The following is a 27,023-nucleotide window of genomic DNA, read 5'->3' on the forward strand; positions in this document are numbered from 1 at the left end:
AAAGAGCAAGGATGTCAGTTTAAAGACTAAGATACACCTGATACACCTGATCAAGCTACCTGGCGTTTTCAGTTGCTTCCTATGCATCTAAAAGTTAGACAATGAATAAGGATGACAGTTGATGTCTTTGAAGTGTGATGTTGGAGAAACTCTTTCATAGACTCCAAAAGAACAAGCAAATCTGTCTTGGAGGAAGTGTAACCAGAGCATTCCTTAGAGGCAAGGATAATGAAACTTAGTCTCACATACTTCGGGCATGCTGTCAGGAGGGGTCATAGGAGTCCATAGGAAAAGACATCATACTGGGAAAAGCTGGGGGTCAGAGAAAAAGAGGAAGACCCTCAATAAGATGGATTGACACAGTGACTGTACCAATGGGCTCGAGCATGACAGGAATTCTGTGACTGTCGCAGGGTTCAAAGCTCAGGATCACTGAGTCTTAGCTGTCTCGATGGTATCATACAACAGCAGTAACATATGCAGGCAGTTTGCTAAGAATTACACCCTCTGCTCATTTATCCCAACAATCTCCTAAAGAAGTTGTAGGACGACGCAGAGAAGTGCTGAGCAGTCACACAGCTAGTAAGTGGGAAAGTCAGGATTAGAACCCTGGCTTTGCTTGATTTTGAAGGTTTATGGACCTCTTTACTGTTCTCTTCCCTCAGGGGCTCTAGGGGCCGTAGCTGTTTAGAAGAAACCCCACTCAAGAGGTCCAAGGGCTCAAGCCCACTGATCAACAGTGAGCAATGTGGGAGGAGAGTGTTAATAGCAATCTTGATATGTGAAAACGGCAAGGGGCGTGATCCACTAAGTCAGGGCTAACTCACTGCACAGACGGATGGGTGAACATCTCCTGGGAAGGGACACCCTTGAGGTCACACAGTGAGAGGCAGACAGGAAGCGCTGAGGATCATCTCAGCATGGCTCAGGTATGGGATTACTGGAGTCACTCACAGAACTCAGAGCTGTCAAACTGACCTAACTTATAGTGATCTTTCATTGTGTTTCTGAGGATGCAGATCTTAACAGGAGGAGATCTGTTGATGTAAGGCCTTTTGGTGGCCAGTGAAATACACGATGGACAATACAACCAGAGCCCCATTGTTAAGGAGGGATTCACAGGACTGCACCTTCCTTCGAAATGCCAATCAGGACATTCCCACTTCTTGTTACCACTTCTCCCCCACTGACCAACCATTTTTCCCTCTTGACTCTTTTCCAGTCCTTCCTCCACCTCCTGGACAGAAGGGGAGACTGAGACTCAGGAGTGAGAATGTGCTGATGGGAGTTAGGCGTCTTTGCACTTGGGTCTCAGCCTGGCACCACCTGCCTGGTCTCCAGCACACCCCACCTTCTTTTCTGCTCTCTCCATAGTAGTTGTTACTTATTGATTGGGTTCTTCTATCTTGATTTATTGCTGCATCTCTGGCCCCTAGACCTGCCTTTGGCACAGCTAGACAGTCAGGTCCTAATGACAGCGATGCTTCCAGTTAACGAACATTGCTGTGTGGAAGGCATGCAATTAGCAGCACTGGTGTTGAACCCACATGATCAAACCTTCACGATTTTCCCTGTTATTCAGATGAGCAAGATTTGACCTCAGAGAAGATACATGATCTAACTTGAAGAATGATACAGCCAGGGAGTAGAGGAGCTAAGATTCAAACTCAGGACTGACTCGGAGGCCTGGATTCTACTCTGACTTGACAGTGGCTTTGAACTCAAGAACCACAGGGGTGTCCATCATGCCAGATACATGCTGAAATCCCAACACCGTACCTGGGCTTGCAGTCTTGTTAGCAATAGAGTTTTCTATGCTGTGCCAATTAGATCACAGTCAAGTAGGGCAGGTTCTAAATCTAATCGCTTCTGAGTTATAAAAAAAAAGATTGCTTGGGGTTGGGGGTGTGGTTGGGGGATGTGCAGGGGGGATTGTGTACCAGTGAGGGAGTTTTTCTTTTGCTTTTCAAGGAGAGGAGCAAACGGGGGGGGGGGGAGGGGAGAAGGGTGCAACAATGAATGGAATTCCAAAATCTCTGTAGGTGTTCATTGAAATGAAAAAAAAAATTTAAAAAAAAAAACAACAGTTAAAAAAAATGAAGTGACATACAAAAAAAAAGATTACACACACACACACGAAAACAAACATTTTGTGAGGATTGCCAAGGATCCAAAGACTGCCTGAGGATACCCACAAGGAAGGCATTAAGAAGGCTGAGACCCTGATTAGGAATTTTAGCCTCTAGAACTATGACAAAGTAAATTTCTGCTCTTTATAGCCACCCACTTAAAGCATTTCTGTTAAAGCAGCACTGAAGTAGCTAAGACAGGAGGTGTTGCTTACCAGGGGTCCAGGCTCTCCAGGGGTCCCGACACTGCCTGCTGTTCCAGGGTGACCCTACCAAGAGAGAAGGAGAAGGAGTCAGCTGTGGGCAGCACCTCTTCCTCTTGCAGGCCATGAGGGCACCAGGCAAGTCCGGGAGGGAGAAGGATTGGGTCACCCTAAATGTCTGGGACATGCAAGGCAGGCTGAGGGCATCAGAGCTGTCACCCCAAGGCTGTGACAGGAAAGAGCAAGAGGATGCAGACTTACTCCTTACCATCGACCCCTTGGGTCCAGGTGCGCCTGGGGGTCCCATCATGCCCCGGTCACCCTGTGGTAGAAACATCAATTCGGGAAGGTCATAGTTGTGGGGTGACTTGGTGAGAGACAGATGCAGAAGGACCTTCCAGAGGCCCAACAGAAGCAATGACTTGTAGACTTGTCTACAGAGTCCTTGTTTTCCTCATAACGCATAACCCAGGGTAGCTGTGAGGTGGGGATCTGGGATTTTACTATGCAGATGCCAAGACTCTAGCAAGTCCAGGGAAGCCTCTGCATTCACGGCAGCGTGCCACACAGTGGGTCTCCCCGGGGCAAGGATGGTCCAGATTAAGGGTGTATTAATTACATTGATCTTTTGATCCTAACCCACGTCATGTGGTCCTCATTAGGCCAGCATCCCCTGGGCTGGGCTGGGCTGGGCTGGCTGAGATGGACATGGCAACAGAAGGTATTTCCTTCTCTGCCCTACCCTCCTGCCCAAACCTCAACGAGACAGCGGATAATTGGAGACAAGACTCCATCCTTCCAGACTAACCCAGTTGGACTAGGCAGAGATGGCGGGTGTAGCAGACAGAGTTATAGCCAAGGGACAGGGGCTCCGAGTTCTGGTCCTGGCTCTGTTTTATGGAGGCCCTAGTTTTTCATATCTAAATATTATATTGTTGTTAGGCATCACTGAGTTGTCTACAACTCACAGCAACTCTGTGAACAACCGACCTGAACCTTTTTCTTATCCTGCACCTTTCTCACGATCTCTGTCATGTTCAAGGCCCACTCTAGGAATCACTGTGTCAACCTATCTTGTTGAGAGTCGTCTTCTCTTTCACGGATCCTCTCTACCTTTCCTAGCATGTGAATAAATGCAGCAAACATTTACTGAGCTGTGTGTTTGGAACTTTATGCTGGACACTAAAATAAAAATATTTACAGAAAGAGACAGACCCTCCTGCCATGACAAGGATAGAGAATAACAGAGAGATAGACAGAAACCAACAAAACAGACGCAAAGTGTCACCCAGGGCAAGGGCTGTAAGGGGTGGTGTCAAGGTGCTTCTGCATTGTGATGGAGGAATGGACCCACCTGGGAGCAGGGGTGGTCAGGTAGGGCTTCTCTCAGAAAGTGCTGTTGAACTGAACTGAAGGAAAATTATCTAGATAAAAAGGGCTTGAGTTGAGAAGACTGTATTTGGCTGAAGGAATGGTATGGGTAATGGTTAGGAGGTAAGGAGGCGCACAGAGCATTAACCAGAGCTGGTTTTGACAGAATACCATACTCAGGTAGCACAGTCTGTAGGGAGTGCAGTGCTGCCGGCTCACTGTAGGGAGCGTAGGGCTGCCGGCTCAAAGGCTATGCCTCTCTCTGCCAGTGGCTTTGAAGGAATAAGATGGACCATCTCCTTCCATGCAATTTACAGTCTCAGAAACCCAACGGAGGGTTAGCTGTGAGTCAGTTTGACTTAACGATGAGTACCACAGTTATACAAAATTTACCATTGCTGGAAGCTGAATGAAGAGTGGAAGAGATCTCTCTGTACTAGTTTTTACCCTTCTGTGAATCTAGAATTATTTATAATTAAAAAGTTAAATGCAAAAGATGATGACAACAATTTGATGGGGGAGGTGAAGGAAATGGAGAGGACCTTGTGTGAAAAACAAGGTATTTGAACTTTGTCAATAAATCAGTATAAAATAAAATGAAAAAAAGATGATGACGGGCACAGGATTTAGATGACGAGGTGATGAGGGTTAAGGCACAGATAAACTTATAAAGGTAGGTGAGGCCCGACTTGGGTGGGTTCTTCCTCTCTCTGGACTGGCTTTGCCCTCTGTCTAATGGAAACAATGCTAGCTTTCCCAGAAGGCCTTCTCTGGGAATAGATTAGTTCATACAAAGGAAAACATTTACCATCCAGGGACCACAGTGGGAGCCAAGAAGCCATAGGTTGTTTTTGAGCTAAGTGCTGATGTGAAGTAGAATAGCTTAGTGGGTAAAGTTGAGTCCTTTGGTATTGAAACTTACAGGTGCAAATCCCCGTTCTAACACTTACTATCTACATGATTTTCAGCAAGTTACCTCCTTCTGTCTTAACTTCAGTTTTCACATCTGTCAAATGGAGCTGGGGGAGTAGGGGACAGGATTCTTAAAGCAACCTCAGAAAAATGTTATTTTCTGAAAAGATGAAGCCTTACCTTCTTCCCTGTTGTCTACCACTGAGCAGCACCAGCGGGTGGCCATAAAGAGTTATCAGCTGCTTATCAAGTGAAAGCCTAACTGTGCTGGGTGGGAGGGCAAGAGCCCCACAGGATGCTGGGAAAGGGCAATGGTCTTTGGCATGCCGGGCAGTGAGGAGGCCAGATGAGAGCTCTCTGACACGGTAAGGTCAGCTATCTTCTTCACCTCGCAAATATTTCAAAACACAAGCTCCACCTGCTTGTTTCTCCTCAACACAACTTACCTTTTCACCCACGATTCCTGGCTCCCCGACTAGACCAACGAATCCCAGCAGTCCCTGTGAGAAACAATAGTGGAGGCGAGAGAAGAGGAAATAGCATGAATTCGGGGATGTGCTGAGTTGTCATTTTCCTTTCCCTCCATCATGATTCTCCAAGTGCCTCCTGTCTCCACCTGCTAATCCAGCCAGTAGGGGCTGCCACCGAAGAAGGTCATAGTTAGCAAAACAGAGGGTCAGCGGAAAAAAAGAAAGATCCTCAATGAAATGGACTCATACACAGTAGCTGCAATGATGGCTCGAACACAGCAAAGACTGTGGAGCACGAGGCAGAGTCCATGGTTCAGTACCACATTGCCACAAATGACGGCTACAGCCGTCATGCACATGTTTCTAAGCACATTTATAGCCGTCATTTGCAGCAATGTAATAACTGACTTGATAGTACTTAACAACAACGAATCTTTATTCGCCTTGCCCCCTGCTCCACACTTAGTGATCGGCCCGGCACAGGGCTGCAGCTGTGGAGAGCTTCCCTCTCTCTGGGCATCGCACTGACTTCCCTCACTCCACCAGATGGTTCTGATTTTGGAGCCAAGTGGTGGGGCGGCTGCCAGCATCCCTGGGAGCGCCACACATTCTTCCCGCGCCAGGAGCAGGCTGGGAGGCAGCCCCGTTTGGAGCGGGCGGGAGTAGGGGGCTGGCCTCTAAGCTGTGCTGGGAGGAAGCCTGCCTGGGAGAAATCTGTCCCCATCTTTGGGGGCCTTGGGGCTATTTCAAAGAGTGAAACAAACCCTGCTGGCTGAGATAGAAATAGCTGAGGAGCCTCCGCCAAGAAACCTGATTGAAATCTGGAAAGCGGAGGCCTTTTTCTGTTCTCTAAAACACTTCCTCTCCTCTTTCTGAAAGGGGACACTACACACACATACACACACAGTGGTTCTCGTTGTTCTTTTTAACTCCATTGGTTGGGAAGTTGCTCCTGGGTTCCAGGGGCTTCTCCCAGGTAGCTGCAGTATTCGCTGTGTCTTCCTGAGCTGGCAAACATGCGCACTCACATGAGGAGGGAAAGGCCAGAAAACTGACCCAGGAAGGGAGACCTAGAACCCAGGGGCCCTGATTTCTCATTCAGATTCTAACCTCATCGCTGCCAAGGAAAATACAAGCCCCTTTGGGGTGCTTGCATGGTTCAGTGGTTTAGAAGGGGCTTTGGGAGAATCCAGACCTGCAGCCAAAAATTTCTAGACTTCACAAAGCCGGAACCCAACACTCAGTACTATGTAACTAATTGCATTCATCAATGACAATCGGTATATATGTCCATGAATGAGTTCATGGAAAATGAATATGATTTGCAAACTTTCACGTAAATAAAAAATTCAAAGATAAAAATAAGAAAAGGCAAAGGGATAGAAAGATTTTCCTTGTCATAAGACCAAACCCCTGTCTCCAATATCTGACCAAAGAACAGAACGATGGGCCTAAATGGGAAACAACCTGAAGCCACAGGCTCAGAAGACAACACTAACACATCTGTCAATCTCCGAGGGTGATGTAATGCCTATCAATGCCAAGCAGACTGGTACTCTGTCATCTAAAAGGCATTTATATGGTAATAGGCCAGGGAACACGGGTGGCCAAGTGGCAAGAAGCTGTACTGAAATTCCAAATGCTTGTGGTTCAAATCCACTAGCTGGACTACAAGCGAAGGATGCCTCTGAAAACTCGCCACAGGGTCAGCTCTGGGTTGGTTCTGATAGTACATAACAACAACAGTACTCGACAGTACATAATAACAACATGGTAATAGGCCAGCACTCAGCTGTCTATGCTGTTGCTTCCTGGGACTTCAGTTCTGCTCTGTGCTCCAAAGTCCATGCACCTTCCCCTCCACCCTGAGGTCCCCAAAGTGTGTGGCTGTGCTCAGGACACCCAGGCACCATCATTGCATGTGGGAGACCCTGTGTCTGCCCCTGGGACTAGAGATGCTCCAGGGGTGAGGCTTGAGAGTTCACAAGTACTGTGTGACAGAGAATAGCGAAGCATTTCTTCCCATTCTGAAACACTAACTTCAAAATAACGAATTAGGGCATTCTCAAGATGATAGCCATGCTCAAGTCATTGTGCACCTACTATGAGCCCCCTGCCTGCCACGTTCCCTATGCTATTGTCATTCAGTCTTCAGGTCTGGGTTCTGGGTTCTTTGAGAACATCCCAGAGCTTCTCTGAACCTTACCTACAGAATGCAGTCAATGATCTCCAGGGCTTACTCGGAAGACTCGAAGTAATGTGTGGCACACCCAGGCACCCCATAAATGTTAGTTCCCTCCCATCCCACCCTCAACTTATTTAAAAAGGGGCACAAGGTTAAGGCAGAGGCCCGAGCTCCCCACAAGGGAGCAGTCAGACACGTAGAGGATGCTGAGAGAAGGGAATAAAAACTCTCTGTTAAGAGGTCCCTGCCTGACTGGCCTAGAGAAACAGAAATTTCATAGCTACTTTAAATTTATGAGTTGTTGGGTCCTGGAAGGCTGGCAAGTCATAAACCTCAAACAAGAAACCCAACAAGATCCTAGTGAATAAGCACCATACAGCTGGTGCCCTGTTCCCCACCGCCATGCTGGGAGCCCCTGGGGTGCCATCCCAGAAAGTCCTGGCAGGCCTGCTATGGGTGGAGGTGGCCAGAGGTGGCTCTGAGCACAGCTGTGGGTACGGGTGGCTCCTGCTGGGCTGGCAGAGAGTTCAGGGAGGGAGACAGCATACAACCTGTAGCAGGCATGGCACACAGGAGCAGAGCTCTGCACTAGGAACCTGGCTTGGTTCTCATGCTGACCACAGATACAGAGCTATCATTTGCTGTGAGAGACTCTCTCTCTCTCTCTCTCTCTTCTTTCTCACACAGAACATTGTGCTAGGCTCTGTGGTGGGGTAGAGGGGTGGTAAGTGAAAACAAAATGCAAGCATCATTGCAGGCACTAATTCTCATAGTTGAGTGTCTGTTGGCCCAGCTTCCTTGCTGGAAAGAGCTTCTTGCAGGCCCTTGACTTGTAACCGGCTATATCCCCAGCACCTAGGACAGGGCCCAGCAAAGCAGGCTGCATTCTCACTAGATGTTAGATAAATACAGGGGCATGAGGAAGTCAAAGAGTTTTCCGGCCCCTCCTGGGTAGGTGGAGAGCATGGTCTCGGGAATCCAGAAACCTAAGTATCAGCTCTAGAGGTACCACCTATGGGATCCTGGGCGTTATCACTTAACTTCTAGATCCTCGGTTTCCTCATCTGCCATAGAGGGGAATTTCAGGCAAATGCATATAAAGCTGGGCACAGAGCCTGGAATGTAACAGGTGTCCAATAAATGTGGCGTTACTATTATAAAGAAGCTCTGGGGAATAACCTTTGCAACTCTTCCCTAGTGCTCCCTTTTCTGCCAGAAACAGAAAATAGCTGCCCTTTCCCATGACCACCTGGGGCCACGGTGACCATTAACATCTTTGATGTGTTTCTATGCTGTCTGTCTGCTGCCACCACTGCTTGCCAGAGACTCGATGCCACAGCACCTTGCTCAGCTGGCTTGCTCTCTTCTGGACCCCTACTGCCTGAGCAGACTGACAAGTTGTAAGTCCCTCACTCAGTGCTGTCAGTTCCAACTCACAACGACCCTTCATTGGGTTTCCAAGGCTGTCAATCATAATAGGAGGAGACTGCCCACCTTTCTCCTAAGGAGATGCTGGTGGATTCAAACTGCCAAAGATGAGTTGACTCTGGATTACAGCACAGCTTGCTATGGACTATGCCACCAGAGCTCCCTACAGTATATAATTGTTGTTGTGTATTATCAGGTCAGAACCGACCCATAGGTGATCCTCCAGTGGGTTTTCAGAGGCAGTAACCACACATGCCTATCTTTCTCCCATGGAGCAGCTGGTAGATTTAACTATATACTTTCGCATTGGAAACACGACTCCTTACCACTAAGATACCAGAGCTCCCTGAAATATATAATAGTCACCATTTATTTTGTTGAAAAAAGGTATTTGTAATGAATAAGTGTTTGGTCTTACAAAATTCTATCACATGATCTCAGTCATTTCTATCACCAAGGCCATATTTTCCTTCTACCAATCCTTTTCTTTGTTTCCAACGTGCACATTAAAATCACCAGTAATTATCAGTCTATCATTAAAGCATGTTTGATCAATTTCAAACTGCAGAAGCTGCTACAATCTTTATTTCTTCATCATTTGCATGAGTTGTTGCTACATAAATTTGAGTCAAAATCATATTAACTGGTCTTCTTTGCAAGTGTATAAATAAATACCATCCTATCACTGAGAGCATTGCATTGTACTTCAGGGTATATTTTGAAATAATGTGCTCACCAAGTTGTGCCAAGAAATCTGGAGGACAACCACCTGGCCTACTGACTGGAAGAGATCTATATTTATTCCCATTCCAAAGAAAGGCGATCTGACATAGTGTGAAAATTCTCACAGGCAAGCAATATCCTGCTGAAGATTGTCTAAAATCGACTGAAGCAGCACATTAACAGAGAACTCCCTGAAGTGCAGGCTGGATTTAGAAGAGGCCATGGCACTAGGGATATTATAATGTCAGATGGATTGTGGCTGAAAACATAGACTACCAGAAGAATGTCTGTCTGTGTTTCATTGATTATGCAAAGGCATTTGACTGTGTGAATCACAACAAACGATGGTTGACTCTGAGAAGAATGGGAATCCCAGAACACTTGATTGTGCTTATGCTAAGCTTATACATACTTAGAGACCAGGAGGCTGTCGTCAGAATAGAGCAAGGAAACACTGCACGGTTCAAAATTGGGAAGGGTGTGCATCAAGGATGTGCTCTATCTCCCTATCTTTTCAATCTATATGCAGGACAGATTTTCCAGGAAGCTGGTTTCTATGAGAAGAAGTGTGGCATCAGGATTGGAGGTAGACTCATCAATTATTTGTGTCATGCAGATGACACAACCCTGCGTGCTGAAACTGAGGAGGACCTGAAGCACTTGCTGTGAAGGGTCAGAGACTGCAGCCTTCAATATGGATTGAAGCTCAACATCAAGAAAACAAAGATTCTCACCACTGGACCAAGTGGTAGCATCATGATGGATGATGAAGAGATCGAGATTGTTGACAGCTTCCGTTTGCTTGGCTCGACAATCAATACTCTTGGTACCAGAAGCCAGGAAATTAAAAGGCAAATTGCACTGGGAAAGTCAGAGACCTTTCCAAGGAACTGAGGAGTAATGATGTCAGTCTGGAGACTAAGGTGCACCTGATACAGGCCATGGTCTTTGCAATCACTTGCTATGCACTTGAAAGCTGGACAATGAGTAGGGATGATAAAAGGAGAGTTGATGCCTTTAAGCTGTGGTACTGGAGAAGAGTATTGAATATACCATGGACTGCTAGGAGAACAGAACACCCTGGAGAGGGGTGAAGACAGGCTGCTCTTTGGAGGCAAGGATTCTGAAGCTTTGTCTGACATACTTTGGACATGTTGCAAGGAGGGATCAGTCCTTGGAGAGGGATGCCATGCTTGGGAGAGTGGAAGGACAGCATAGGAGAGGAAGACCCTCGCTCAGATGGATTGATTCAGTAACTGGGGTAATGGGGGTAGGTGTGTCAGAGTCAATAAGATTGGCACAGGATAGAGCAGGGTTTAGGGCTGTTATACACAGGGTCACTATGAGTCTCAGGAGACTTGACAGCACATAACAACAACAACAATGAAGTCAGCAGCACCATTCCTTACTCTTCAATATGCCATTTCCCGCATTAGAAGACCAGACCACACGATTATGTGATTCAAAATGGGTAAAGCCAGTCCGTTTCAGCTAACTAATGCTTCTTGTTGTTGTTGTTGTTAAGTGCAGTCAAGTCGAGTACAACTCATAGTGACCCTATGAACAAAAGACCTAAACCCTGTTCTGTAACTATCATTGTTTCTCTATGTTCATATAGTTTCCACAGACATGTGGTTTAGGAAGTAAATGTCACTCCTGCTTCCAAACCTGAATCATTTTGGAAGCTCTACCAAACACTGTCCACGATGGATAACCATTAAGACATTTGACACACCTATGGCACAGCATTCAGCATCATAACAACCTCAAGTTACTTCAGTACAACACATAGACCACGGCTGTACCACTTAGAAGAATGTGCATCCCAAAATCAATCAACACTAGGTCCGAGGGCCATAGGCCCAAGGGCCCTACTGCTTTTTAAATAGAGGCATGCCCACCAAGTGCTGGTTAAATGTTTAGAATATAAATTTTTATGCATTCCATTTCATTTTTGCTGTTATTGTGGTTGTTAGATGCTGTCAAGTCGACTATGACTCATAGTGACTCTCTGCACAATAGCTCCGAATGCTGCTCTGTCCTGAGCCAATCTCACTGCCTCTGACACACCTACTCTTACTATCCCAGTTACTGTGTCCATCCATCTCATCCAGGTTCTTCCCTTCCTACACTGTCTCTCTGCCCTTCCAAGCAAGATAGCCTTCTCCAAAGACTGATCTCTCCTGGCCACATGGCCAAAGTATGTGAGACAGAGTCTCAAAACCCTTGCCTCCAAGGAGCAGCTTGGTTTCACCCTCTCTAGGACAGACCTATTAATTTTCTTAGAGGCCCATGGTATGTTCAAGACTCTTCTCCAGCATCACAACTCAAAGGCATCAATTCTTCTGTCATCCTTGGTCATTGTCCAGCTCTCTTATGTATAGCAAAGACCATGACCTGGATCAAGTGCACCTTAGCCTCTGGACTGACATTGTTGCTCTTCAGTACTCAGGAGAGGTCCCTGACAGCAGATTTTCCTAATGCAATTCATCTTTTGATTTCCTGAGAGCTGGTGCCAAAAGTGTTGAATGTGGAATTGAGCAAGCTGAAATCCTTCTTGATCTATCATGATGCTGTCAATGGGTCCATGGTGAGAATTTTCATCTTCTTGATGTTTAGCTTCAATGCATATTGCAAACTACAGTCTTCGACCCTCTGCAGCAAATGCTTCAGGCCCTGCCTCCTTAGTTTGGACAAGCAAGGCTGTGTCATTTGTATAATACAGGCTGTTGATGAGTCTTCCTCTAATTCTGATGCTACATTCCTCCTCATAAAGTCCAGCCTCTTGAATGATCTGTTCTGCATACAGACTGAAAAAGTATGGAGACAGGATGCATCCCTGATGCACTCCTTTCATAATTCTGAACTATACCCTATTTCCTTGCTCTGTTCTGATGACCACCTCCTGGTCCAAGAATAGGTTTTACAAGAGCACAATCAGGTGTTCTGGGATTCCCATTCTTCATAAGGTTAGCTACAATGTGTTGTGATCGACACAGTCAAATGCTTTTGCATAGGCAATGACATACTTCTCCCTTGATTCAAACGTCACAGGTTCCACATTCTGAATGGATGGTAATGGATGCTTTGAGCTGTTTCTTCTCTTTTTAAGCCACTTTGAGCAGAGGAAGGTTCTGAAAGGCTTACCTATCTACATCACTACAGTCAACTCTATTTTCAAGAGACAGCTCTTTTCCACTCATCTTTTGCGTATCTTCCAAGCTGAGGGGCTTACTATTAGGCATTAAGCAGACAATGTTTCACGGGCACCTATGCAATTGTCGTTGGCCAATTTTCTCAGAAGTCGACCATCAGGCCCCTCTTCTCAGTCTGGAAGTCCTGCTGAAGCCTGTTCACCAGGGGTGAGCATGCTGGTATTCGAGGTATGGGTGGCATCGCTACCAGCATCATAGCAATATGTCAGTCACCACAGAATGATAAACTGGCAGGTAGAAACCTGCTCATAACTTAAACTATTAGTAATGGAGCGTACATATGTGTGGATTTACAATTATATTTCACTGTAATTGATACTTTGGACAATAACTTGTATTTGTTTGTCATTGTTGTTACATGTCACTGAGTTGCCTGCCACTCATAGTGACCCTCCCTACAGCAGCTCTGAACCTTGTGCTCTGCTGAGCCAGTCTCACTGTCTCCAACACACTTACCCTCATTACCCTAGTTATTCTGCCAATCCATCTCATCCAGGATCTTCCTCTCCTGTGCTGTCCTTCCACCTTTCTAAGCATGATGTCCTTTTCCAGGGACTGGTCCCTCCTTACCACATGCCAAAAATATGTGAGACAGAGCTTTAAAATCCTTGCCTCCAAGGAGAAGCCTGGTTTCATCCTCTCTAAGTTAAACCTGTTTGCTCTCTTAGTTCAATACTCTTCTCTGGCATCACAACTCAAAGGCATCTTTTATTTTAGGCATTTAAAAATTCTTTTCCACAAGCTTCAGGAGAGTCCAAAGCACACACACATACAAAGAAATTAAGAGCCTCTGGATAAGTCATCCCCAAGGGCCCTTTGGTCAAGAATAGTGAATGTGGACTTTCAGAAAAACAAACGAATCTGACTAGAAGTACAGGCAGAACTCTCCTCAGAAGGAAAGATCTTTGTCTTGCTGACATTGGGCATGTTATCAGGGGGGACTAATCCCTGGAGAAGGTATCAGGCTTGGTTAAGTAGATGGCCAGTGAAAACGAGGAAATGAAACTCTCCTTCTGACAAGATAGCCCAGTGGCTTCTGTTCTGTTGTCAGAACTGACCCAATGGCACCCAACATTAACAAGGATCCTTCGTATTCTGATATTCTAAGATTCTGAGCATTCATTCCCCCAGCACCCTATGAAATAGCACCATCTAAGTATGAAATCTCTTCTGTGTCCATTATGAAGCTGCTAATTGGAGAAGAGACTGAGATTGTTGATAATTTTAGCTTGTTTGGTTCTACCATTAATACTCTTGGCATCAGTAGTTAGAAAATCAAATGATGGGTGGCACTGGGAAAGTCTGCTGTCAGGGACCCTTCTAGAGCACTGAAGAGCAACGATGTCAGTCTGGAGACTAAGGTGTGCCTCTTCCAGGCCATGGTCTTCATAAGTACTTGCTCTGCATCTGAGGGCTGGACAATAATGAAGAATGACAGAAGAAGGATGGATCCTTAGAGCTGTGGTGCTGGAGAAGAGGGTTGAACATACCATGGATTGCTTGGAGAACAAACAGGTCTATCCTGGAGAGGGTGAAACCAAGCTGCTCCCTGGAAGCAAGGATTGTGGGATTCCATCTCACATACTTTGGACATGTGGCCAGGAGGGACTAGTCCTTGGAGAGGGACATCATGCTTGGAAGGGTGGAGGGACAACACAGGAGAGAAAGACCAAGGATGAGACGGATTGACTCAGTGACTAGAGCAATGGGAGGAGGTCTGTTGGAGATGATGAGATTGCCTCAGGATAGGGCAGATTTCAGACCTAATGTACCTAAGGTCGCCATGAGTCGCAGGTGACTTGATGGCACGTAACAAGTATGAAACTGAATTTGCTGATCACATTGCCTTTTCTTTTCCAATCAGGAAATATATCCAGGCTGTAGCTGCTCTTCCAAACTCCCGGGCTTCCCACAGAATGTGCTCAAATGACTCTGGAAAGATTTCAAAAATCCAAACCTCCCTCTGCTTTAATTCCTTTCTTCCCCCAACAGATGTCTCGGGCCTGGTGAGGAAGTCCATCATGTGTGACTCTCACGCCATCAATGGCGCTTCCTAGTACAGCTAAACCCTTCCTGGGCCCAGTATTGGTCTTCTTTAAGCGAGACAGTCCTTGGGGGTTCTGAAGTGGGTGGAACAGGGGGGGGGGCAGAAGGGTGTCCTTTATTAAAGGAGAAGGAGAAAGAGCCACTTCCCACCTTCTGAGCTCAGAAGTCAAGCTTTTACAAGGCCCTGGAGCCTGAAAAGGGACTGAAGCTAGCTGTCAGTTTCCCCAGCACTCAGGGTTGCTTCTGTCCAGCACCCACGGCCCTGGCATGTCCACATTTGAAGACCGTAACCTCAAACCTCCTCTTTAATGGCTAGTTGCAAGCTCTTCTCCTTGTCACATCATGGCCTGCTTTCCCACCAGCCAAACCACTGGCTCAGACCTCATTTTCTTTATAATTTAAGATGTCTGAACCGAGAGCTGTTCATCTGCCGAATCACTACTCGTCTTCAATCTTGGGTTTCCTCATCCTACACAGAGGGGAATAGATGCAAGGATGCAGTGCTCTGCCCTTCAAGTTTTAAGGGCTAAGTCACGTAACTTCACTGTGCACATCAAACGTCCTTGTTTCCGGGGTTTGGGGATTGGCTTTCACACTCATTGACTCCATCTCCCTGGGGCTCAGCGGCCATATCAAGGTAAGGAGCAGAAGCAGAGCCACGTGGACACCTGTGATAATCAAATGTGTCGTGTATGTGGAATGTTTAGCACAGGGCACGGCATGAAGAAAGGCCCCATAAATGGAGCCCTATTGTTCAGACTTACCAGCTCACCCATGGGGCCAGGCCGTCCTGGATTTCCTGGTTCTCCCTGCAAAGAAAAGAAGAGGAGGGTTACTTGGGATGTTGAGTGGGAGTCTAAGTTTCCTGGAGAACTCTCCAAGTTATTGGCCTTTGCTCCATTGGTGAGGATGACTCAGGAACTTTATGACCAAAATCTGGCCTTAGAATCCTCAAACAAATAACTGGAGCAAAGGGACATTTGGACAAACCCTCTGGACCCAAGGGTGAAGTTATCTGTCCCTGCTGAGTAATCCTCTGGCAGATTACTGAACTGCTGTTTAGATGTTCGCTGGGCTCTTATTAACCCATTCGATTTTGTGGAAGTGAAGATTGAGGGCCAGAGAAGCAAAGAGGCCTACCCACGGTCATAAAACAATCTAGAGATGGGGTAGACTTGAACTTTGGTCTTTAAATTCCCACGTCCATTGCACTGTGCTGTCCACCACAGGAAGTAAAGGGAGCTGAGAAATCTGCCATTAACTCTTGGGGTAAGTCTTCTATCTGTGCCCTGGGTAGGTTCTGCCTCTTCATGTATAACAAGTGGATGACCTGTTCATGCCCAAGGCTATTTCTAGTTCCCCCTCCCAGTGGCTTGTTCCAGAGTGGTTCATTGACTCTATCCCATGCAATGGTGGCCATGCAATGGTGGCTCCTGTGTGTTCAGGCGTCTTGGAGAAGGCTGCCCCCTTTGGGGTCTCTGAAGCCTCGAGAAATTAGAGGCAGGCTCAGTGTAAGCAAATCAGAGGGTTTGGGAGAAGTGATGGGCCATGGGATATACCTAGATCTTGCCACTGCTTCTTCCACAGAAACCCAGCTGGGATCTGAGGGAGCAAGGCTGAGACTGCACAACACAGGACACAGGTTGGACTGGCTGGGAATTTCCCACAAGTCTTTGCCTCAAAAAGGGATGCAACTCATTGAAACCTGGATTAGTCAGAGTGTCAGCCTCTCCATAAACTCCTTTCTCAGACATCCTGATCACAAAAACCCGAGGAGCTGTTTCCCCTGAGAGGAGAGGAATGGAGCCCTAAATCAGGGGTGAGGGGACCCTAGTTTCCTGTAGCTCTGCCCTAACCCTCTGGAACTTTGCCTATCTCTAAAGTTGGCCCAATAATCCCGTCAGGCAGGCTGGGAAAATCCTATCACCAAGGGAGATCCTTGGAAAACCATTAAGTGAGAGGTTGCATTGTGTCAAGGATTATTCTGCTATAACCCAGGCCACATCTCTTTTGATAAGAAGCAGCAGCAGCAGCAGCAAAAAATATTAACAAATGTGATATCATTTTATGGACAAATTTGAAAATGCATAGTGGTGGTTGTTAGACCACATCGTGAATGTAGCCATAAACTAACATCACTGAATTGTACATGCGCGAAGTGTTGAATTGGCGAATGTTATATCTTTTTATCATGATAAAATCATTTTAAAATGCCAATACACATTAACCGTACACACTAGGGAAAATATGAGGCTCAAAGAAGAAAATACAAATCCGTCATTCCACTCATCCATTCTAGCCTTTGGAACAATAATTCTACGCACTGTTGTGGTGTACACTGAGTCATAATCAACGCAGAGCTGACCCTCCAGTGTGTTTTCAGAGGCAGTAAGTCACACGGGAGGAGACTGCTCAGCCTTCTCTCTTGGAGCAGCAGGTGGATTTGACTGCAAGCCTTCAGGTTGGCAGAGCAAACCTTACCACTAAGCCACCAGAGCTCCCTGCGGTGAGCTTATTCTGTACACAGAGGGACACACTGTCACCTAACCCTGCAAGGGGCTAAACTTTAACCAAAGGAAACTGGCTCCCACCAGATTGACCTTGACCTCTAGTGACTCCATAGGACAGAAGGCTCCCAAGGCTGTAATCCTTGACTTCTCCATCATGACCTCAAGGCTGTAATCTTTACAGAAGCAGACTACCACATCTCTCATCCATGGAGTGACTTGAGGATTTGAACCATCAACCTTTTGATTAGTAGCTGAGTATTTAACCACAGTGCCACTGTCTCATTATATAGCTCTATCTTCCTGCTTATCTTTCCTCTATGCTATCTGCACATCACACACAACACAGGCACTTCCAATCCTTCGTTCCAGATATTCCCTAAGATCACCTTTCGTGGCTGCATTATATCCCATATTACCCTGTTACCATTGTGGGGGCATTTTCTCCCTCTGTTATAAGTATTATAAATTTATTATAAATTATTAAAAATTATTAATTATTATAAATTAATTATAAATTAAGACTATTTCCCCTCTGTCACAACCAACCATGAGCCCTTCAGGTGTTGGTTCCTTTCTCTGTCTTCCTCAGGCATCGTTGTCCCCTCCCCAACCCGGCTTCCTCTACCCTACACCACGCCTCCCGAGGTGCCCTCACCTTCACGCCATCAGGGCCAGGCTTCCCAGGAAAGCCCTTCCTGCCGAGTTGACCCTGCAAAAGAGAGAGAGTAGGAGGAGCTAGGCAGCCTGGCTGGAGCCCCAGGGTTCCACCGAAGTGGGCCAGGGTAGACATGGGGTGGAGGTGGGGTGACAATGTCACCAGGCAGGATTCTGAGGGGTCTTCAGATATGTGAGCTGTAGAAGGTCCCCTCCCTGTGCTGATCTCTTCATTTTTAAATGGGGATAATGATACCTGCTTTCAAGGAGTGAGGGAAAGGAAGGGGGCTGACAGAGCATAAAGGGTTCAGAGGAGAAGGTGGTCTGGGGACTCCTGGGTGTCACTGAGACCCTTTTGAGGCTCATGAGCTCAAAACAGTTTTCATACTATGAAAATGTCATTTGTCTTTGCCAGTCTCCTTCTCCCACAAACGTAACTGGAGGTTTCCAGAAGCGACATGCTACATATCACAATAGCGAGAATGAAGAAGCAGATGTGAGAATCCAGCTGTTTTCTATTAAGTAAAACATTAAAGGGATTTGCAAAAAAATGGTAAAAAAAAAAGAAGAAGAAAAGAAAAGCCATTCTTTTCATTAGATTATTTGTCTTTGGAAACCATAGCTATTTTTCATAACAATATTATTTGTGTTAGCTTGAAATAGCTTATTATTAATTTAAAATTAATTCCTAGATAAATATTTTTTAACATTTGTAATTTTAATTACTAATATGGTTAAGTATCAATAGCTGTAATCCATCTAAAAAAAGCACTTTGAGGTCTACAGCAATTTTTAAAAGTGTAAAGAGGTCTTGGTGAAAAAATTCAAGAAATGCTGGTTTATGTTCTCATTGTGAGGTTAAGCAGATAGTGGTGTTTGGGACAAGTGACTGGGACATGCAGCTTCCAGAAAGCTTCAGAGCCATGGAGAGAACACAGGCTTAGATTCCAAGTGGAATGTCTCTACTTCCTGCCTGTGCTAAACTCTTTAAACCTTATTTTCCACCCCTTTAATGAAGATAAGAAAGCAGTGCCTCGAGAGAGAGAGATTTAATAAAATCTTTCTGGCTGGCCCTAGGACCCCTTGTCCTCTCTGATGCTGCCTTGCCTGCTCACAGTCATCTCAGTTCTGACAACCCCTCCCTGCCCCCTGAGGTCAATGACACTCACCTCCAAACCAGGGGCCCCTGGTGGTCCCATGGGTCCCTCGTCTCCCTAGAGTCAGGAATGACATGAAAAGGGAGAAAAGGAGAAAGTGAATTCAGAGAGGCTCTCGGATGACTTGTCCTGTAAGGAGTGGGCAGAGGAGAGGTGCTCTTGGGCAGACAGAACCAGGGCACCTGGCTCACCCACCTGGTGCAGGGCCACCAGGCAGGGCCTAGAGGTCAGGCCACACGATGACTTCCAGGCAAACAGGGCTGGATCATATGGTCACGTTGTGGTGACCAGCACAGGCTCACGGAAGTTTGGGCAGGAAAGTACAACCCCATCTTGCGCCGTGGGGATAGAGACTGTCTGTAGCTCAGAGGCGTGTGCTCCACTCAGAGCAATACCTTTAACTCACAGACAGACCTTAGCCTTAGCTTACTCCTCTGTACACAGTGCAGAGTGCATATCAACCTTAAACCTGGTGACTGTCTTAAGTGGGGTTGCTAGAGGACAGTGACGCGCGGGTTTATTCATTCTTAAAACTATCCTACCATTTAGGATAGTTGATTCAGAAGTTTGGGGAAGAAGAGAAGGGGAGGAGGTCAGGAGAGAGGGTGAGAAATGAAAAAGCCAATGAGCGAGTATGAGAATGAATAAGTGATGGAGTGAATGAGTGAGTGAATTCATTTAGGCAACTCATTGTCATTGGGGTAGAACAGACTCATAGCTGACCTTCTAGCGAGTTTCCAAGAGGCTATAAATTGCATGGGAGGAGATTCCCCATCTTTTTCTGTTGGAGCTGCTGGTGGATTTGAACCTGCAGTGGTACCTCCTTTAGGTTTGCTGTGCATCTCATTATGGACCACACGAGAGGCTTTCTGTATAAAGTGCTGTGTAGGGTTGCAGTGTGTCATGGACAGATGCATGTGACTGATGCTCTCACCCTCCTCTGCCCTCCCTTCCAGCGTCTGGACCACAAGGATGCTCCAGATCTTCCCACAGGCCCCGGCAGCCTCCAAACTGGCCCTCTCTGGCATGCCAGACCTGACCAAGGGGCTTGCTTTGGAGCCAATGCCCCCACCCCTCTCCCCCAGCTTCCAGGAAACGGCCCCACATAGAGGCTCCTGGAGGGAGGGCTGGGGCTGGGCTTCCGCCAGACCCACAGGGATCCCTGTCAGCAAGATGCCTGCCTGTGGTCGTGGCCAGCCTCCACCTCTGGTCCCTCTCCCCGGGGCCGTTTGTCAAGGTTTCCCTGGCCTCTGACCAAGGTGGATGGTGGAGAAGGAACTAAGGGTCATAAGCCTGGAGCAGAAGCTCGCACCAGCCCGCAGAGCGCTGACAGTCCTTCAGCCAGTGTTCCCACAGGCCTGCGGGGATGGGCGTGTCCACCCCTTGATCTCTGTCATTCCACACATCACTCACGCAAGAGCAAAGGTTCCACCTTCCCTTGCAGAAACCTTCTCTGCCACCCTGGGCAGGTGTGGTCATTCCCTGGGCCCTTCTCCCTCTCCTGGGGGCAGAGGTCAGCAGCAGAGGGCCTGTGTCATCAATGCTGAGCTCAGGGAGACCTGGACGTGGATTCTGACTCTGCCTCAACAGGCAGATAGATAACTGTGGGAACTGAAGGAGCCTCATCACCTCTCAGACTCAGTGGCCTCATCTGTAAAATGGAGTGGGAAATCTTACCCTGCCATATACTGACACCTGGGCACACTGTGCTGAGGTGACCAGGGGCAGTGACCGCAGCTCTGAGAGAGGGTCACAGGCCAAGTGGGGGAGCAACGGAAAGTGGGGGGATTGTTCTACTGGACTAAAGTAGAGGAGGCCCCTGGAAGCGCCATGGGCTGGAGGGCACATCTGAGGCAACCCTGAGCTGTGTCCTGGCCGAGGTGTCCCCACCCCAAGCTCAAGCATCCAGTACCAGAAATGAGATTCCCTCCCTCACCGACCCTTCTGCAGGCCTGTCCAGGTCGAGACAGAATTAGATGGAAGGACAGACAGGAGGGTGAGCCAGGAACAAGGCCACACGGTCTCACCTCTGACCCCAGCTGCCCACGTGGTCCTGGCAGGCCTCGAGCTCCAGGCTTACCCTGGAGAGAAGAGGACAAAAAGTTCTCAGAGGTGCCACTGCTTTCCTTCTCAAGGGCTGGCAAGACACCCCCCACGCCCGACTTCCAAGCCAGTCCTTGCGGTCTGGGGTCTGCAGGGCACTGATTCTTCATCTGCAGTGACCCCAGGCAGGTACTCACCTTCACACCCTCTGGGCCGTTGTCACCAGGGGGGCCAATGTCTCCAGGGAATCCCTGGGGTGGGAGTGGGGAGGAGACAGAGAGAAGGGTCACCTACAAGGGCTGCGAAGGGAAGTTTGAAGAATTGACGTCTAGTAGCTAGCCTGCTCTGGGCTTCTGGCCCATCTTGCTAGGAGAGGACTCTGGGCAGGCCAGTGACCATGCAAGCCTGGATCTTCAGTCCAGAGAGCGTGGGGCCAGCATTCACCACTCAGAGGTGTTGACAGAATCACACGAGAATGTGCAGGAAATCAGGCACACACAAGAGCGCCGGACCCTGAATTCTCTATCTGATGTGGCTGCTGAGAAAGCCAAGCTTGGCTCCCCCCTTAACCTTGGAAGAGTCCAGGTGGGGCAGGGTGGCCCTAATATAACCACCTTCTGCCCCAAAAGTCTCACCCTTTGACTGCAGGAAACAGACGTATGATTATTTTCTCCACTGGCTGTGACTGAGATGGTGGGGAAGCAAGGAGCTAATCAACTTCAGTCCTATCGAAAGTGGAAATCCCCTCATCTCCCAGCCAAGATGATGGGTTCTGCCCACAGCACCACCAGGAGGTTGCCACCTCCTGCCGAGGCCCGCTGGGATGAATGTGTAGTAGAAAGATCTTTCCCATACAGGGCTCCATCACCTCCCTTATCCCTCAGCATCTCTGTGTTAGCCCTCAAGGTCCTCCAGAGCTCAGGGGATCACTCTTCCCCACAACAGCCTTTGCACACTTTGAGGCTCAATCATCCTATTCTCAGAAGCCTGTCCTTCTCTTATCTGTAGTCAGGCGCTCAGGCTTCTGTTTTCTCAAGAGTGTGATCAGCAGGATGCCCATGGCAGCAGTATGACCATAGTATGACCAGCACAGACTAGTACAGAACATCCCCTCCCTTGCTTTAGGTGCTATACCTCTGTTAATGCAGCAATGAACCAGCCTACTACTATTTCAGTTTCCCGTAAGCTTGGAACCGGAATCTCCATGACCAAATTATATCCCCTCCTTTGCTTTCATCAGCTGGTTCTTCTTCCTGTCTCTTTTGACCTTTTAGTAATTTCAATTCAAACCCAAACAGCCTCTCCCCAGCACATACAAAACCAGTCTTGAACATCTAGCAGACATTGGCATGCAAAGTCTTTCTTCAAGTTGGGAGGCTCACAACCTTGGTTTGCTGCAGACTCATTGTGTGACTCCAGGCAAACTCTCAACCTCTGTGGGCCTCAGCGTCCTCATCTATAAAATGGTGCCTACATCACCCACCTGTCGTCAGAGCTCTTATGAGGCTCAGATGGAATATGTTAAGACAGCCCTTTTGCTCAGGAACTTAGAATGATGTAGGGAGAGCAATGGCCTGGGGAAGGAAACAAGTCGGCCCGGGTCCAGTGAGACCCAGTCAGTCAGAATGCTGCTCGAAGTCTGTGCTCACACACATCTGGCCCATTGATGCGTGAAAAAGATAACACAGCCAGGAGTGATCGCTGACTGGGAAATGATCGCTGGGAAAGGAGGCAGGGAAGCTGGGAAGGTGCTGACATGCTCATCAGCTTCTGTCTGCAGCTGAGCAGAGCCATCGTCCGGATACCGTTTCAGCCAATCAAAACAGAACAGAATTCTAGGCGAGACAAACTCTAGATGTGTCCAGGGACCCAGCAGAGCAAGAGGAGATCAGGGTCCCCTACCGATAAGCAAAGGAACTTGGGAGCTCACCCTGCTGCTCTATGACTCAGTTTCGTTCCTGCAAAATGGCAGTGGAAGCATTTCCCTCATATAGCTATGGGGCAGGTCACCAAGTTCTCCTCTGGAAGATGCCACCTAGGCTCCTGGCACTCCGGGGTGCTCAGTGCATGTGGTTGGGCACGCTTTTCTCTCCCTCACTGACCAGAATGCTGGGAACCTCGGACTCAGCAGTGACCAGAGGGAATCGGGGCCACAAAGGGAGGCCAATTCCATTTGTCTAAAGATAGGACTGTGTCGGTGCCAAAGTCAACACAGTGGAAAGCTTGAACTTGGAGATTTCAGGAAATAATCCCTCATCATTGGGTGATAAACAGGAGTGACATGGAAGAGCCTAGAAAATCCAGCAGAGCTGGAACTTTATTTCAAATGCAGAAACCTCATGAGCAAGCAAAGCTGAAGGTCAGAGAGTAGTGGGTGGTGGCGGGGCTGGCTGAGCCCTGAGGGAAGGCCAGGGTGCTGACCACTGACCACCCTAGGAGAACATGATTCTTACTCTTCCCAGTTCTCCAGCAGAGTCACTGTGTAAAACAGGGGGCAAGAGAGCTCACCAAAGCCTGCAGGAAGGTCGGGCGGGGAAGGAGTGGTGGGTGTCCAGCACTCTAGCACATGTCCTGGCAGCACAGCCCAGAGGGCTTCCTGGTGGTCTTTCTGGAAACTGCACATGTGGTCCCGAGCCCACAGGGCTGGCGAGGAACTCTGAGGCCACTTCTTGCCCTCACTGCCTTGGAGAGCACATGGGTAAACTGGCAGCAACAGAGGTCCAAGAGGCATGACTGCTGATCTGAGAGAACCTTCTCCCCTATCTCACTTGTTTTGTGACCTCCAGTTAAGTTCCCTTCCCCCACTGGGTCTCACTTTCCTGAGGACGACTCTGCAAGTCAGCTGCAACCAGGTAAAGAAATGGAGCATCACATACCTCAGGGCCAGGTGGTCCAGGAAACCCAAGAGATCCTTTGTCTCCAACTTTGCCCTATGGAAGAGGAAAGTTGGTGTGAGAGAGAGCCTTCCAACTCTGTGGATTTCCACCCTAATTATGAGTGTTTGGAGAAGTTCAGAAATATATGGACAAAATCTACCTAAACACATAGACGGTTTTACTCTGCACACCTTACTTCCACAGCTTCCTAGAAATGAGATCATTTCACCTTGAGGACCCTCAATTACCTTATCTTTAAATAGGAGCAACAATGATTCCCTAAAACTCCTGGGGTTGCTGACAGCCTTTGAAGAGACATAATATAGGAGGGTCTGGTACATATGGTAACAATAAATAAAAGAATCCATTTTCATTAAGAGGGTAGTCGGTCTACAGGGTGTTGTGCTTCTGTCCAAAGAAGGTGTCTCTCTGGCAGTTCAAATCCACCAGCAACTCCTGAGGAGAGAGATGGGCAATCTCCTGCTGTTTGATTTACAGCCTCAGAAGACCACTGGGGGGGGGGTCAGCTGTGAGACCACTCCAAGTCAGTGACGAGTGAGGGATTGTTTACAATGCATTACAAAATAGTTGCTGTGGAGTTGATTCTGACTCATGGTGACCCCATGTGTTAACAGCAGAATTGAGCTCCAGGGCCTTTCAAGGCTGTGACCTTTAGGAAGCAGATGGACAGACCTTTCTTTGGAAGCATCTCTGGGTAGGTTCAAAACGCCAACTTTTGAGTAAGTAGTTGAGCACTTAATGATCTATGCTATTCATGGATTCCTACACATGGCATTATAAGCCTGTATTCCCAGCAGAGCTCTACTGGTGACTGAAGGCTGTCTAACTATGAGGCTGGGTCCCAGTGTCATCACTAAAAAGGGTGCACTGTCATTCCTGTTACATTCAGTCTGCTACTCAGGGCTGTTGCAGGAGATGAGGTCCTGGGTGTGAAGGTGTCTTAACTGCCTTCCATAACCATTCGGAGAGGGTGATGTTAGGGATATCAGAGCAGATACTTACCAAAGGCCCTGGTTTTCCCCGTGCACCTGGGAACCCTGGCAACCCCTGGCTTCCCTGGAAGAGACCCAGAGCATGCTGTAGTTAGGGAAGGACAGACACTTGGCCAGGTGAGTAAGTGTAGTCCTCTAGCCAGCCTGAGGCCACCTCTTTATTGGAGGAGCTCTCCCTTCACCTGCCGGCTGCAGGTCAGATCACACCGATATGGCACCCTGAGGGCTTGGTCTGGGAACTCAGAGGGGCAAACAGCCACCCTTGTTCTCACCAGATAGTCCTGAAATCTAGGACCCTGGGGCTCTGAGAAGGCACTGCGGAACTCCAGTGTAGAGCACCCCCAAGAGAGGCAGCAAGGTCTGCATGGCTCATCACAAAGCAGGAGACATGAGGCTGGGTCAGGCTGGGCCATCAGGAGGAAGGGAGGGAAAAGAGGCAGAATTGGTCAACATCTGGACCTCATTGACTGGCTGGCTGAGAGCCAGTTGTAGCCACATAGTGCCAGACACAGGCAGAGAGGAGCAGTCCTCGGCAGGCCCATGGTGGGGTGTGGAAAGTCCCCTTGGCTGTTCAGTAAGCCTGGTTACTCACTCATTGCACACACAGGCTCGAGCTACCTGCTTCTCCACACAGAACCTTGAGTCAATCAGGTCAGATGGAGCCTGTTCTCAGGGACCTCTGTGTCTAGCAGAGAGCTGTACACAAGTCCCACAAATCAGGAAGAAAGATGATCCCATAAGACCTCCTTATGACAGAGAAGCTGCTCAGGGTCCTTGAAGAGGGAAACAATCATTCTCCAAGCAGGTGTAGAAATAGCAAGTGGGCAGGGTCCTAAAGAATTGGCAGGATTGGACTGTACAGAGAGACTGGGCGTAAGATGGTCCAGGCTGAGACAGCAAATGTGCATAGGTCTGGAGGTACAGTGGGCAAGTGAATGAAGTTGCAATGCAGGGCTGTGAGCAGGGAAGAAGAACAGAGAAGCACAGACAGGTCTGGAGAGCCAGGGTGAGATGTCAGGTCTTCACTCTTAGAGCAGTTGGGAGCAAGAGATGCTTGCTTTATGAACATAGGGCAGAACTATGCCTTGAGAACAGTTCTGTGGCCATGGGGAAGAAGGTAAGTGGAGGGGGAAGAGGCTGAGGCCTGGAAATACATTAGGAGGTCATTGCAAAGTCTAGGTAAGAGATGGCCAGAGGGTGGACTGATGGCAGAGAAGATAGAACTGTTTGAAAAGGAACCATCTGACAGGTGGATCCTGGCTTATGACATGCCCTGGGAAAGAAGCCAGATCCAGACCAGGAAGACAAGGGGGAAGAGTGGGAATGAGATGCATTTACCTTGTCTCCTTGGAATCCGGGGTCTCCTGACACACCTGGAACCCCTTGTTCACCCTAAATGCACATCAGCAAAGAAAGTTACAATGGGCACCACAGTGGGTTCTGGACTCCTCCCCAGCATTCACACCCACTGGCAAGGGTACAGCTTTGCAAGATCATTCCCAAAGTTCACCTGCCCAGCAATAGCCTTGTTAGAGAAAAGAGCAGGTCACCAGGGAGCCTGGGGAGAAGGATATGTGCCAGCCTATCTGTGGACCTGCATGAGAGTGCGTGTATGACTAAAAACTGCATTGTCAGAAGCTAAACCAAGTACCACCTACCCTTTCCTAGAGAACTGACACTACGCCAAACTGTTTCTTAATCTTTCAACCACTTTGTCCTGAAGTGAGGTTGTCACATAGGAGCAGTACAGCCTGAACAGCTGGCCCTCCCTTGACAGCCCCAAGTCATTGTGGCCTCTGACTACTCTTGATAATTTTCACTATCAGGCTGTGAGCCCTCACTTTTTCCTTTCCTGAGAAATCCTGTGCTTGCAATCAGCTTAAGTTTACTTCTCAATAGTTGCATTTAATCAGTTTGCTCACTCACTCACTCATTGCAACTGAATCAGAACAGAGTCATAACTGACCCTCTATTCTGTTTCTGAGGCAATAAACAGCACAAGAGGAGATTGTTTATCTTTCTCTTGGGAGTCCCTGGTGGATCTGAACTGCCAGAGAGGCATGACCTTTGGGTTAGCAGTTCAATTCC

At 47.9% G+C, this 27,023-nt stretch overlaps 1 protein-coding gene across 1 annotated transcript in view; it reads right to left on the reverse strand.

Moving 5' to 3' along the window:
• The window catches only part of COL27A1 (collagen, type XXVII, alpha 1), a 166,288-nt gene that overhangs the window by 50,433 nt on the left and 88,832 nt on the right, over window positions 1–27,023 (reverse strand). Inside the window, exons 18-28 of the mRNA XM_006890718.1 lie at window positions 26,274–26,327; window positions 24,946–24,999; window positions 23,923–23,976; window positions 21,244–21,297; window positions 21,031–21,084; window positions 19,016–19,060; window positions 17,848–17,901; window positions 15,447–15,491; window positions 5,062–5,115; window positions 2,601–2,654; window positions 2,345–2,398 (exon numbers count right to left, since the gene is read on the reverse strand). Coding sequence (XP_006890780.1) covers window positions 2,345–2,398; window positions 2,601–2,654; window positions 5,062–5,115; window positions 15,447–15,491; window positions 17,848–17,901; window positions 19,016–19,060; window positions 21,031–21,084; window positions 21,244–21,297; window positions 23,923–23,976; window positions 24,946–24,999; window positions 26,274–26,327 — 576 coding nt within the window. The remainder of the gene's footprint in view (window positions 1–2,344; window positions 2,399–2,600; window positions 2,655–5,061; window positions 5,116–15,446; window positions 15,492–17,847; window positions 17,902–19,015; window positions 19,061–21,030; window positions 21,085–21,243; window positions 21,298–23,922; window positions 23,977–24,945; window positions 25,000–26,273; window positions 26,328–27,023) is intronic.

This window comes from Elephantulus edwardii, unplaced genomic scaffold (assembly GCF_000299155.1).
Source record: "Elephantulus edwardii isolate Elephantulus edwardi_28Jun2011 unplaced genomic scaffold, EleEdw1.0 scaffold00092, whole genome shotgun sequence".
Lineage (NCBI taxonomy): Eukaryota > Metazoa > Chordata > Mammalia > Macroscelidea > Macroscelididae > Elephantulus > Elephantulus edwardii.